Source organism: Vitis riparia, chromosome 18 (genome assembly GCF_004353265.1).
Source record: "Vitis riparia cultivar Riparia Gloire de Montpellier isolate 1030 chromosome 18, EGFV_Vit.rip_1.0, whole genome shotgun sequence".
Lineage (NCBI taxonomy): Eukaryota > Viridiplantae > Streptophyta > Magnoliopsida > Vitales > Vitaceae > Vitis > Vitis riparia.
The window spans coordinates 32394107-32409311 of NC_048448.1; the positions used below are offsets into that span (position 1 = coordinate 32394107).

The 15205-nt window shown below is 34.0% G+C and overlaps 2 protein-coding genes across 2 annotated transcripts; both read left to right on the forward strand.

Moving 5' to 3' along the window:
- LOC117906149 lies at positions 1-1743 on the forward strand. The gene is made up of 5 exons (XM_034819108.1): positions 1-518; positions 670-722; positions 928-1086; positions 1170-1387; positions 1485-1743. The coding sequence occupies exons 1-5, from the start codon at positions 81-83 to the stop codon at positions 1499-1501; spliced, it is 885 nt and encodes a 294-aa protein (XP_034674999.1). The 5' UTR covers positions 1-80; the 3' UTR covers positions 1502-1743.
- A 6846-nt stretch (positions 1744-8589) lies between these two features.
- Positions 8590-14965, forward strand: LOC117907484 (stromal 70 kDa heat shock-related protein, chloroplastic-like). The gene is made up of 8 exons (XM_034821033.1): positions 8590-9239; positions 10476-10728; positions 11861-11940; positions 12063-12205; positions 12282-12380; positions 12615-12804; positions 12949-13347; positions 14215-14965. Exons 1-8 carry the CDS (start codon positions 8718-8720, stop codon positions 14596-14598), a joined length of 2070 nt encoding a protein of 689 aa, XP_034676924.1. The 5' UTR covers positions 8590-8717; the 3' UTR covers positions 14599-14965.
- Positions 14966-15205: the final 240 nt, after the last annotated feature.

Below are 15205 nucleotides of genomic sequence, written 5' to 3' on the forward strand. Positions count from 1 at the left end.
AAAAAGAAAATGGGAAAGGATGATGGCAGTTATAATATAGTTCTTTCTCCCTGGGATTCAGAGAGAAACAAAAGAGAGGAATGCACAGTGCCATGGCTAGTTTTCACAGCAAAACTGCCCCAGTATTTCAAAAACACTACACAGAACCTTCATGTAGATACACAGGAATCAACGATGGTAGAATTGGAATCAAAGGTTGTGGCAAAAGTTGGAGAATCAACATAGGGAAAACAAGGCTTTTCAAGGGAGGAAGAGGGTCTGTGGTGCAATGCTGCAGCTCTTCTTCAACCCCATCAGCTGAGGATCAAAGGGTATTGAGGCTGGTTGGGAAGGTTGGGTTACGCGAAAAACCGGAGTATGGTAAGGACCAGTTTGGCTGTTTGGTGAATGAGTATGGCTGGAAGGTGAGGAGATTGGTTGAGGAGGATGGTGAGATGAGAAAGGTAGCTCAGGTTCAAGCCCAAGCTTTTCATGTGCCTGTGGCCCTCTTCAATGATCTATTCTTCGAGTTCTTTCAGGTTTAGTCTTCTTTTTCCTTTCTTTCATTCCTTCTTTTTTTTGGGGGGGCTTCTACTTGGTATATTTCATCTCCTCCCATTTGGGGCACCATGTAGCTGTATTTCCCTCTGTGATCAGCTCTCATTTTTCGCTGTTTCATGGAAAATACAGGCTGAAGTGCTTTCTGGGCTTGTTTACAAACTTAGGAACTCACCTCCAGACAGGTAAAAATGGACTATATTTGGAAAATAGAGCATTATTTTGAGTTTGTGATTGAAGCAAAATTTGAGGATCTTGGAGCTTCAGGGCCTATTGGCACCACAAAATATGGATCATTCATAACAACTTCCATTCTACAAGAGACTGCCCCCTCCCCTCTTTTTTTTCTCTATAGATTAGTCTTTGTTAATACTCATAATTATCAAATAGGTATGCATGCCTGGTTGCTGAGCCTGCTGCTGAGACACAGCAGGAGGTTGTGGGGGTGGTGGATGTCACAGCATTGAGAGATGAAGCTGTACTTCAGCATCTTGGAGGAGCTGAAGAATATCTTTATGTGTCTGGGATAGCGGTTTTGAACGATTTCAGGTTAAGATTGCTTCTATTCTGTGTTAGTTACTACTCTTTGCTCCTGAGTTTGTGATTCTAGCCTGCATTTTGTTACCTAACAGGAGGCAAAAGGTAGCCACAGCTTTGCTGAAAGCTTGTGACATGCTCTCTATTCTATGGGGCTTTGAGTACCTGGTCTTGAGAGCTTATGAAGATGATTTGGGTGCTCGAAAACTGTACTCAAATGCAGGCTATTCAGTTGTCTCAGGAGATCCGCCATGGACAAGTACTTGGTTGGGGAAAAAACGCCGAGTTGTAATGGTCAAACGCTCTAACCTTCGTGAGTAATCCTGCTTGATCTTCAGAATTACCGATTCTCTTGAACTGAGGGTCTAATGACATTAGCTTCTCCTTTTGGTTGTATTTTTGCAATTGAGTGGCATTGAGGCCTTGACCGGATGCATTAAAACCCGAAAAAGGAAAATTAATCAAAGGAGAAACAGAGATACAGAGAGCTAGAACGCATTTACCATGTTTCAAATCCATGAAAGATGAATATCAGGAGGTGTCATGGAGCATCACAGTCAAACTAAAGGCCTGCTTTTCAGTTGCTAATTCTATAACTACACTTCTGTACCTTGATCTGTTTTACAACATTGAAAGTGAAAATAATATGAAGTCATGTTCTCTATCCTACGTTTCTTTGTTGCATTTCTTCTGCCTAACTGCAAATGCACGGTAAGCCATTTACTTCAGAAGCAAAAGGGCCCTTTTTTTTGGGGCCAAATTCAAGTTTGCTCAGGCATGAATAAGCTTTTACAGATGAATTAATACCAAGCTAGCAGTCAGAAAAATGATGTTTGTCCAATTTTAAATTTGTGAAGGCATACTTTTGCATTGAAGAGACAAATTCCCTCCCGTAGGTTGGTTTTACATTTCAACACTCTGTTTTGGTCTATTACAAAATGCTTGGCAACAATCAAGAAAGGTGGGATTTCCTAAACCCACTATTAGTCTTTTTATAGTGTGATGAAAGATTGTCCCTCGACATTGAAATCGAAATCAAAGCTCTTCAGAATTAGACCCAATCTATACTAAAGATTATATATGTGTTTCTTGACCATGTAGGATACAAGTATCTGATGGATCTAATCCATAATATAAGGATATGTCTTGACACGTGCATATGAATAACAAAACATAATATCGTAAGTAACATAATAAATAATTAATTAAATAAATTTTCATTAATTAATTATAATTATTATAATAGTTAATTAATTAGGCTAAAATTAAAACATTCATTGTTTGATTAAATATTCAATCAAAACATAATTATCATATAACACCCAATTGCCAAATAATTGATAGATGGATACTAAAAATGTCAACGAATTAAACATCTCATAATAAACTAAAAAAAGTATAAGCCAAATATTCTAAGGTCATTCATCCAATAGTATTGGAGGATTGTCCTTCAATTATACTGGAACATTTTAAGTGATTGTCCCTCTTGTTTGCATATTTCAACATCGAATTTTGGTGGTTGGTTTCTTTTAATCTATTTTGTTCCATATCCTTGATAACCTTAGTTGCCCCTTCTCCCATAAGAGTGTCAATAGGATTCAATTCATCATATTCAACAATATTTGTAGTCATCAACCCATATTGATATCTCCCATCATGTCATTAAGTCCACTTGTTAGTATCCATCTTTGCAAACCATTCAACCCATTTGTCATTCAACCATTTTAACTCTTCCACACACACCATTCATATATATGTGGTTAATGTTGACACTCGACTTTAAGTTTTATAAGACTTTGTTCCTGTATTTCTCATTAAAATTGCTTACCACATGTCTAAGGCAATAATGATGGTGCAAATAAGGTAGGTTCCATCCACTAGAAGAATTTCTTATAACAGTAGTTATTCCTACATAACGATAAGAAATCAAACATATTTCTTTTCTTTAAGTGACATGTGTTCTTAATGTAGTGAGAAACTAAGATCAACTATTTATAGATTCCTCCTAAAAAATTACAAAGGTAAGAGGAAATATATGTCCATTAGCATTAATGGATGTTGTGATCAAAAGTTTTGCCTTGTACTTGCCATATAGGAAAGTTCTGCAAATTTTAAACCCTTTAATACTATCTTCAAATGACCAAAGTACATGCATGAAATGTATATTTCCTTTGATGAATCCTAATAGTGATGTCTCCAAACAATCTTTGTCCAAGGTTAGTAGGTTTACGGATATTCAACCATTTAGGTAGAATATGGTAAGATTCATCCTAATCGCCAAAAATCTTTTCAATTGATTTTCTCCTTGCTTCCCAAACCCAGGATGCCTTATTTTCGGGAGGCTCATTAGTGATATCATTCTCATCATCCCCAATGTCTTCATCTTCATCAAATAATTCTACATTAACATCATCATTTCAAACATGGATATCTACAAAGTTTTCAACCGCTAGCATAATAGATTGAGTGACCACTACTAAATTTACCCTTGGCTCAACATCTTCATGATAATTGTGCCAATGCCTAGGGAAGGCGACACTATCATAGCTCATGGGAAACGTCTTTTGATATAATTGTTATAAGATGCTATAGTATAGTTGACTCTTTGTAATGAGATGTTGCGTCAACTTCATAATTGAATTATGAGGAAGTCAATATTTTCCCATGGGTTCCAATGGTTTTTGCTTGAGCTTGCGTTCCTTCATGACACATTATTTTAGGGATTTATGGGTTTCTTATGTACAAGTATACATAAGGATGTTTTAGTAAAAATGCAAGGTTGTGCATAAGGTTATCAATGGTCTTTCTAGATTGAGCTAATTAATTAATTGAAACACACTTGGGTTAATTAATTAATTGGAACTCACTAAGACTAATTAACTAATTAGGACTCAGTAGACTAAATTAAGTGATTTAAGCCCAATATGAGTTTAAATTATTTAAGTGCACAAAGAAGTAAATAACCCTAAGGGGTTTAGGGTTTGACACAATGTAACATGTGTCGATTTATTATTTATTTAATAAAGGTTCTAATTTCTCATTCTTTCTATCCATTCCATGCATTATACTTTATGAATATTCTTATTTGACATTTTTTTTACATTGTATATGACTTATGTGCATTAGGAGTTACATGAAATATCTAAGTCATGAGTTTCTTATAGGTAGATGATTTGATCGTAGCTAGTTTATGAACACTTTGGTAATTCATTTGAGAAAATAGTGTACTACCTCCTAATTGAAGTTATTACTAGTCTTGGTTATCGTGATGAAGTTGTCATGATGTGTGCATTAATGTGTATGGTTACATATTGGATAGGAATTATGGTGAGTCATAACATATGATTATCAAGTAGTCATGACTTTACCAATCCATTATATTACATGGTCTTTTAACATTGAGAGAATACTAAACTTGTGCCAAAGTTTATGGTAACTTTAACCTACAAGTGAGATCCTAAAGTGGTCATATATTCACTATGAATTGGGTAACTGTTTATGGAAGTTTGTGACAACAGATATTCTTAATAGAGACACAATAATATCTCATGAAAATTGAGATAGTGTGTCACCTTGGGTAATCGTAAGGAAGTGTGTTAAGGAAAACTGTGGTTAGAGTAGTTCCTTAACAAGAACTTAACATAGGTTCTCTTTGTGAGTCGGAGTATATCTGTTGATCACATAATATAAAAATATGAGATTCAAGGGTTGTACAGGTAATCTTAAGAGATTAATAGCATTCACTTTGTTAGATTACGAAAACCAATTCATAGGGAGCCCTCATACAATGGATAGTAGGTCACGAACCTAAACACTTATATCTAGTTGTAATATACGTAGGATACTGGAGTGTAACTAACTTTCTATAGTTAGATCTCAAGTCAGCTTCATAATTGGATTTTAAAGGGACTAGTATTTGCTTATAGGTCCTAATGGTCCATGTTCAAGCTCGTATTCCTTAATGACGGTTTATAAGGGTTGATTGGGTTCTTAGTTCACTTGTGTGCATAAGAGTATTTTGATAAATACATAAGGTTGCACAAGAACTTGTGAATGATCTCTCTAAATTGGGTTAAATGATTAATTGGAGTCCAACTAAGCTAATTAATTAATTAAAACCCAAGTGTACTAGTTTAAGTGACCCAAGCCCAACATGGGCTCAAGTCACTTAAGCCTACGAGAAGCCTATATAAACCCTCCTTAAAGGTTAGGGCTTCAATCTTACATCATATTCACTTCAAGAGAAAAAGAGAGCTCTAGCCACTAAACCCAAAGAGGATTCCACTCTAGAGTTAAGATTCAAGATCAAATTCATAATGATAGAAGATTGGTGGGTTTGTGAGATTTACAACAATTGTCATGCCTTCAACACTTCTCTTCATTGATAGGATTTGATCTAGGAATGTCCAAATCTCAAGTATAACACTAAACTTTAGATCTTGAATATTTTTTTTTATGTCATATATGTTTTTGTTGTTAAGATCTAAAGGCCTAGGAAAAATAGCATGCACCATAATTGGTCCAAGGACTAGGATGGAGAAATCTAGGTATATCTCAATACCATCCCCATTAAAAGATACTACACCCTTCGCTAGTACCAAGCCCTAGAAGACAGTCATTGGGTGGAAGCTCCATGGGTTTTTGAAATCATCTGCATTAATTGAAGTAGGATATAGAAACATCTAGATCCAAAGGTAAATTTTTAAGTCATACACCAAGGGTTTTCTCAACAAAAGCTGTTGTTGTACTTAGATCTAGATCTTTAAAAAGATTAAATTCATGCACCCTTGTAATCCAAGGTTAATTTGGAATGGTTTTTCCAAGTATTCCAACAATAATTTTGTGAAGTTTTTCACCATTTAAATAAAAACCAAATTAAGCAAAATTTAATGCATTAAATTCATGAACAAGTGTTGTAATTTTTAAAAATTATTTGAAACTCAAATAGTGAATCAATAAATATAAAAAATTTATGGACAAAAAATGGTCAAAAATGACTCCATTGTTTCTTTTTTGCATAAAACCATATTAAAATTTTTTTTTTCATTAGAAAAATACTTTAAATCAAGCAAGACTTAATGTCTTCAATTCATTAATAATTTTAATAATATTTAAATATAATTTGAGGCTCAAATTGTGATCTAATTAATGCCATAAATTTATGAATAAAATTGGTTTTAAATGACTTTATTGTTTGTATGTGAATTTTTTTTTTTTTTTACATATAATTATATTTTTTATAAATTTTCTCACTAGAAAAATGTATTTCAAATCAAGTGAAATTTTGTATTGAATTTATTAAGCAGATTAATAATTTTTAAAAATAATTTAAAACAAAAAAATACATATAATCACTATTACAAATAATAGACCAAAACTAAAACATTTTGAATCATGATTATACCATTTATCCTATACACAATTATATTTTTTGAATTTTCTTGTTAGCTAAATAAATTTTAAATTAACAATACATAATTAATACTTTAAATTCTTTAATGAATCTTTTAATAAGAATAATTTGAAATTAAAAAACTAATTAATTAATTATAGACTAAATCAAAAGTTTCATAATATTTTGTCTGTAAAGCTATATATATAAAATTTAGTTTTATTTGTTTTTCAATTTATTGTAAATAAAATATTATTAACAATTAGTAATTTTAAATTATTATTATTTATTTTTTAAAAGGTAAAACCATTATGCTTTTAAGAGTACGTTGATACCCATATATATATATATATATATATATATATATATTAAATATAAGGTATAATTTTATTATAATATTACTATTCATATTTTATTAAAAACTATTTATTTTTAATCAAAAAATTATTTTTATTTTTAATAAGTCTAGAATTAAATTTAGTAAATATTATATAAATGAATTTAAAACTTTTTAAAAAATCAAAATAAAAAATTATTTTTAAAAACAATTTATCCACACACCATTTTTGATTTATTATTTTTTTAAATGTGTTACTAAAAACATTATGTCAAACGCCCTTATTTTTATAATATATTAAAAGATTGCTCTTTTTTGTTCTTTAACTTAAAAATAAGTATAAAAAAACAAGTATAAATGAAGATAATCAAATAGACCCAAAAACTAAGAAAAAGAATATTTATTTGGTAAATAAAAATTAACTATAAAAAGTCATACAAATAAAATAGAAATAAAGGGGTAAAATAATAATTTTAACATATTCGATACCATTTCTTGAATTAAGGGAATCAAAATACCTCCTGTTAAGATTAATTGCAATTCCACTTATGAGTGAGATTTTATTTTCGATGGAATGATTTTTTGTTTCATTTCAATTATCATTTGGGGTTATTTATTTATTTGTTTGTTTGTTAACATGAGAATGAATAAAATATATGAATGAGATGTTCATTATCACTGTTCATTCTCGTAAACCAAACATGACCTAAGAGAGGAATTTTTCTTTGCACGGCTTAGTTTTCTAATTCTTAAACCTTTTAAGATCCCTTTTGAAATTACATATTGGCTTCAACAAAGATTTGGACTTGAATCGGTTTGATATCAATAAGGCCTTTAAGGAATTCAATAAAGGGTCTAGTTCTAGTATTGCATGGGAGACATGGAAGATAAGTATAAATGCTATTGATTTAAAACTCAAGGAAATAGGTGTATTTGGTCAATTAAAACTACGTATCATCTTCTAATATTTAATAAATCATTTGTAATTGAGTGATCACTTATAATTTTTACACCTAATAGATTGGTAGGTAATTTTTTTTGTTATATTTCAAGTGCAATTAAAAACTCATTAAAAATTTGATCTAGAAAGACGGACTAAATAAGTAATAAACAATAACATTTGAGTAGTAATTGATGGACTATTTATTCACAACCTTTAATGAGTTTCATTATATCAATGCTAGACATTAAATTTCTTTCCAAACTACCTTGAAATTTCTTATTTTTAAATGATAAATAATGAAAAAAATTAGTTGATTAAATTTTGTGTCCCATTGTTCCTCAATAGCTCAGTGGTAGGGAGATCTGATTCATTTTGACTATTAAGAGTAGGTAACCTGTTCCTATCCTTATTTCTATTACATTCTATCTCATTGTATCATATTTTGTTTTATAATATTTGAGAATCATTGTCAATATCTCAATGTAGGTCCAAAATAATCATTTGTTCCATAGTCCTAGGCTTATTTATAACTAACTAATTAGGAATTCTCAGATGTACTAGTACTAACAATGCATAAAAAATGCAATAATTGATTTTCACGAGAGACCACAATTACCGTGAGAGAACATATTAATGACAAGGAACGTATTTTTGTTATGCTACTAATACTTATAGTTTGCTATTTTGCCCCAATTTGAATAAATGGGTAACATGGCTACTTAAATAATTACTAATGGTGAAATAATTCGGACAAGCTAATTATATATATATATATATATATATAAAATAAAATAAAATAAAAAAGAAAGAAAGAAAGGATAAACCGTCAAGAGTCTGGAGAGCTTCCGGAACCTTCTGGCAACAGAAGCTCCGCTCCCCTTCTGGAGAGTGTCAGTCTCTTTCTCCTTCTCTATAAACTCTCTTCATTCTCTCACAACTTTCTCAGCTTTTGAGGACGATTAAGCAACAGTATGGCTTCTTCAGCACACGTTCTCGGCAACTTTCTTACCTTTTCCCATGAACCAAACAAACCAAACGCAAGAACATGGAAACCATTCTTAGGGCAGACTTTGAGATTGAATTCTGATTCTCAGAGACTCTGTAAACAGGTCCGTAAGAAGGCGTCGTTTCATGTGGTGAATGAGAAGGTGGTGGGAATCGATTTGGGGACGACGAACTCTGCCGTGGCGGCGATGGAGGGAGGGAAGCCGACGATCGTGACTAACGCGGAGGGGCAGAGGACGACGCCATCGGTGGTGGCGTATACGAAGAATGGGGATATGCTGGTAGGGCAGATCGCTAAGCGGCAGGCGGTGGTGAATCCAGAGAACACCTTCTTCTCTGTGAAGCGGTTCATCGGGCGGAAGATGGACGAGGTGGGTGAGGAAGCAAAGCAGGTTTCTTATAAGGTTGTGAGGGATGAAAATGGGAATGTTAAGTTGGAGTGTCCGGTTCTTGCTAAGCTGTTCGCGGCTGAGGAAATTTCTGCACAGGTATAATACTGCTTGTTTCTTGGGAAAAATTAAATTTTACTGTGATGTGAGGTTTTTGGGGAAGTCTACAAGTGTGTTGAATTAGCTTAGAAAATTGAATTCTTTAGAACTGAAATTAAATGAACTATTTGTGTTTGGTTCTCTGGAAAATATTTGTCAGGGAAATTTTGTCCTGGAAATTAGGATTACAGAGTGTCTGCAATTGGATTAGAAGAGACAACTGTTTCCAATTGAAATTGGTAGGGAAATAAGAATTACTTACCTTTTGGAAAACAGGAAAAATAATAATCAGGCTGTAACATGTTAAAAGAACTGTTTTTTAAAATATTTCTCTGTACAGAAAACTGTTTGTTTCCCCGGAAAATATTTGTTGGAAGAACTTTATGCGGAAATTCAATAAGCTTAGAAGATAGATCTATGGCCTCTCTCACTTTGAAAGTCAGTTATGGTATCTGAGATTTTTCCTTAAAACCAACTGAAATTTAACTGCTAGCAAAATACATTGAGCTAATCAGCTAAATATGAGAAGAAACATTTTATTAATCGTAAGGATGTTCAGTGACATCTGGAAAACACGTCCTTTTAATCAGAAGTGATCATTATTATATTCTTTGGAAAAGCTCCTTGTAACGAAGGAGAAGAATGAAGTTCTTATTGTCATATAGCCTTACAAATCAAGGTTGAGTGGATTTTATTTTATTCTATTTTGATTCAGTAGGCATATGTGCTTTGCTTTGGTTTTATATTCTCTCTTGCGGTTCGGTTTTACATTGTTTTGTGGCAGTGTCGTTTGCTTCAGTGGGCTTGAATAGACTTCATTATAGTATTTTTAAAGCTATTCAATCTAAATGGATTCTTTCTCATTTATAATGTGTTTAAAGAGAAATGACTAAATTTTGTCTCATTTATATGCAATTCGATGTTATTCCTCACTTATTGCCAGTCTCTGGAATCTTTTGATAATGTTGTTTAATTTGAGGACGGGTAACGGAAGGAAAGAAAAGGAAAATTTCAAAATTATTCACAGGGCTATTCTCTGCATTTTGCTTTCACTAAACTGAAACTTGTATTTTTATTTTCCTTTCCTTTCTTGGTCCGCAATTCTTTCCTTCTTAGTTTCCAAGATTCAAATGGATCCTAAAGTGTTTTAAAATCTGATGGAAGAGAATAGTGATCTCTGTTCTGGGCAGAACTATTCATTTCATTTTACCCGATGTATTGTTATTTTGGTTTCAGGTTTTGAGAAAGCTTGCTGATGATGCTTCAAAGTTTTTGAATGATAAAGTTACCAAAGCTGTGGTTACAGTGCCAGCATATTTTAATGATTCTCAAAGGACAGCAACAAAAGATGCCGGTCGTATTGCTGGTCTAGAAGTCCTTCGGATCATAAATGAACCTACTGCAGCTTCACTGGCATATGGTTTTGAAAAGAAGAATAATGAAACAATTCTTGTATTTGATCTTGGAGGTGGTACATTTGATGTTTCAGGTATGAGAACCATTTTAAGCTCATTTTCATCCAAATCAGGTGGAATCGATTCTGAGACCTTTTAAGGAAATAAGTTTGTTAATTTTTATGCCATCTCGTCAAAATTGCAATTTTAACTTCCTGAATCTCGGATGAGGCTCAATTTCTGGTTGTGAATTGACAAATATCAATATGCTCAATTTCTTGATCAGGGATATACTTCAATTGTGAGTCTAGGTGTAGAGCAGCTTCTTGTTATTTCTTTGATGATTCCCTCAATGCCTTGGGCACAACTTCCATGGAAAAGGATATAGAAAACAAGAAACAAATAAAAATCTCCCTCCGTCTCATTGTCATAAAATATGAAAACTCTTCACCTGGTGGAGTAGATTAGCATTCTCCACTGAAAGGAACAAAACTATCAGTCCTACCATGTAAGATAGTTTCTTGGTATGGTTGGCTTGCTTGGGGACGTTAATGAATCACCTTAGTTTATGTTACTAATATCTTCACAGTAGAAAAAGGAGAAAAATCTATCTCCTTTCTTCTCTCTTTCTATACATAAATTATGCAAGCTGTCCACCCACACAAGGGACCAAGACTATCCCTGTGTTTAAGTCAGTTTCAGAGAGGGGAAGGAGAAAAGGGATGATGGAGGACACAATCTTAACATTTTGCTGGTATGCACTCTTGAAAATTACATTACACTGTTTATTGTGCTGGTGTTTCTAGATTATTTCCACAAATTGGAGATTGAGGAATCTTGAAAGTATAGACATCACAAAAATTTTGCTTTCCTGGTAAAATTTTGGAGGGAATTGAGGTGGATCCTGTGCTTAGTGTGGGCATTAATTCAACTTTTTTTTTTTTTTTAATTAGGGCAAATGTCCTATGAGCCCTTCCTTGCAGTTGCACATGTACTTGCATAGTGCTTTCTCTTTGATTTGCTTCTGTGAACATGGTGCTTAGATGCAGATCTTGGATCTCACAAATGATGAAGCACGATCAAAAGCAATCAATTCTATGAAAAAAAAAACCCTGAAACAATGCAATATGTTTAATTTAGAGCATTTAAAACACTATTTACAATGAAATCAAATGTTTGTTCACACTTTGTTGTTTTCACTCATCTTATGTTAATTTTTCTGTGCAGTGCTTGAGGTTGGAGATGGAGTGTTTGAGGTGCTTTCTACCTCAGGTGATACACATTTGGGAGGTGATGACTTTGACAAGGTTGGAATTGGTTGGATGTTTTTTATTTTTTATTTTTATTTTTTATGATCCAGTTAATTTATTAATTTATTTTTTTGTGAAGAGATGTCGCTGAATAATGTTTACACTTGTAAATGGAATAGAGAATTGTTGATTGGCTAGCACAAAACTTTAAGAGAGATGAAGGTATAGATCTTCTGAAAGACAAGCAAGCTCTTCAGCGGCTCACAGAGACTGCCGAGAAAGCAAAGATTGAGCTTTCATCTTTAACTCAGACTAATATTAGGTATGGCAGTATCCTTTAAGTCATCTTTTAAATGATATTTAGATATCTCTCTCTAATGGAACCTCTGTTTTTCCAGTTTACCATTCATTACTGCCACTTCGGAAGGGCCTAAACACATTGAAACCACCCTTACAAGAGCCAAGTTTGAAGAATTATGTTCAGACTTGCTAGACCGGTATGTACTTGTATTTTAATTACCTATTAATTAGTTTTCTTGGTTAGTGTACATTTGGATATGGGGGAATGCTTTAACATTTATCGCCCTCTGGTTGTTCTTTGTTTCTGCTCCATAATTACTGCTTACAGGCTTAGTCCTCCATGCTTTTTTTTGGCAATTCTCAGTGTAAAAAATTTAAAGATACTTGCTGTTTAAGTTTAGCAGCTTATATTTGCAATTTATTTCCTGCAGGCTGCGTACACCTGTTGAAACTGCATTGAGGGATGCAAAACTCTCTTTCAAAGATTTGGATGAAGTTATCCTTGTTGGTGGTTCAACGCGTATCCCAGCTGTTCAGGATCTTGTAAGGAAGATGACTGGAAAAGAACCCAATGTTTCAGTTAATCCTGATGAAGTTGTTGCACTTGGTGCTGCAGTTCAGGTTGGTGCTCTTTTTTCCTTTTCTTATTATAAACTTGTTTGCATGTTCTGAAGTCCTTAGCTACATTGTTGATGGTTGTTGTGGATAAAGATCTAGTTTTCCTCTGTTTGGTTATTGTCTTGCATTCACATTTTTATATTTCAGGCTGGTGTTTTATCTGGAGATGTTAGTAACATTGTGCTATTGGATGTGACACCATTGTCTCTGGGTTTGGAAACCCTGGGTGGTGTCATGACAAAGATCATACCAAGGAACACAACTTTACCAACTTCCAAATCTGAGGTTTTCTCTACGGCAGCAGATGGGCAAACCAGTGTTGAGATCAATGTCCTCCAGGGTGAGAGAGAGTTTGTGAGGGACAACAAATCTCTGGGTAGCTTCCGTTTGGATGGGATTCCTCCAGCTCCCCGTGGAGTTCCCCAGATTGAAGTCAAATTTGATATTGATGCCAATGGTATCCTTTCAGTCACGGCAGTTGACAAGGGAACTGGAAAGAAGCAGGACATCACCATAACTGGTGCTAGCACCTTGCCCAATGATGAGGTATGTTTTTTTCAGAATCTATAATTATGTTGGAATTCTGCCATGAAAACTTGAACATACAAAAGAGTAAAACAACATTTTAAGATCTAGATGGAAGCCTAGGGCTGGCAATGTTCAATTCCAAGTAGGTATGGTGGTTTGGAGCTGTTTGTCACAAGGCTTTTGATTAATTTGAAGGCAAATAATGGGTTGGGAAATGTAAACCTGAACCCTGCATTTGTATATTCTCATTCCTTTTCCAATCTATATATATATATAGGACTAATATAGCTAAAGAAATATTGAAAGTTACGAAAATTGCAAACTACAAGTAAAACTTCACAGAACCATCTTGCTTTAGGGCTTGCGGGAACATATTTAAGAGTATCATCTTGCTTTAGGGGTTAAACACCTCTACTCTGTCATTCCATCAGTCTTTGCCCTCCTGTGTAATCTGGTTGTAAGCTGTGCAGCTGCAGTTCTCTGGTTGTTTGGTAGCATAATTTTTCCAGCTATGCGGGACTGATTCAAAAGGTTTCCAATCAAGTTCATTTTCAGAATGATACTCTTTACATATAATAGATTCCTAGTTTTATCTAAGAGTCGTTTTTAGGAGATTCGATTAATATTACTTTGGTTTTGGTTGTCATTATAAACAACAATTTCTCAGATAAAGAGCTTCTTTCTGGTTGTCCCTGACTACCTACATATACATGTGTTGCCCTTGAGTAAAAATAGGTACCAGGCCTATGTGTTGCCCCCCAAAAAAAAATGAAACCATCATTTTCCCTTGTATATCATGCATTTGATGTTATTAATACTGCTTCATGTTGCAACCTGCCAATCCATTTGGGTTCTTATTGTTGGGATAAAATGAATATGTTGTAGGTGGATAGAATGGTGAAAGAAGCTGAAAAATTTGCAAAGGAGGACAAGGAGAAGAGGGATGCAATAGACACAAAGAACCAGGCTGATTCTGTTGTGTACCAAACCGAAAAGCAGCTAAAAGAACTGGGAGACAAAGTACCTGCTCCAGTCAAGGGCAAGGTGGAGGCTAAACTAAAGGAGCTCAAGGATGCCATCTCCAGTGGGTCAACCCAAACTATCAAGGACGCAATGGCTGCACTGAACCAAGAGGTCATGCAGATTGGGCAATCACTCTACAGCCAGGCTGGTGCACCTGGTGCTGGGGCTGGAGCTGGAGCGGCTGGATCAACTGACAGCAAACCTGATGGAGATGTTATCGATGCAGACTTCACCGAGAGCAAGTGATGGAATGCAACAACATTTGAACTGACCGAGTTTTACAACATTTTCCTCCTGTCTGGAGTGTATAGGATATGATGGTGCCTGGTTAGCTTTAGGATTTTCCGTTATAGTCTTCAGTCCTGTTTTCTTTTTGGGTGCCAGAGAAATAGAAAAAAAGAAGCAGATGTACATGGTGTATAGCGGCTAAAGATATAGAAGGTGGGCAGAAACTCTTAGTATGCCTTCCTGTGAAGCAAGTTCTCTCTCTACAAATGGCTTCCTTCAAATCTTCACCGGTTTGCTGGTATCTGTATAGTTTTCGGAAGCTGAATCTATGTATATTAAAATTTCATAATAGTTCAAGCCTCTAGTTTTCAGCTCCAAAAGTGTTTAACTCTTCTCATTTCTTAATAGGTAAATGAAATGCTTGTGGAATACAGGGATAGTCAATTTTTCCTTTTCTTCTTGCTCTCTCTGTTTGAAATAAAACTTGAAAGCTTAAAATAGAAAAGCCCATAGGATAAAATTCTATGACAATGGTTTAGGAACATTTTCAAAACAGTTCTATCATGTTTTCTAAATTCTAATAAAGATTTATTGTCCGATGTTTTTTAAAATAAAAATTTATTTG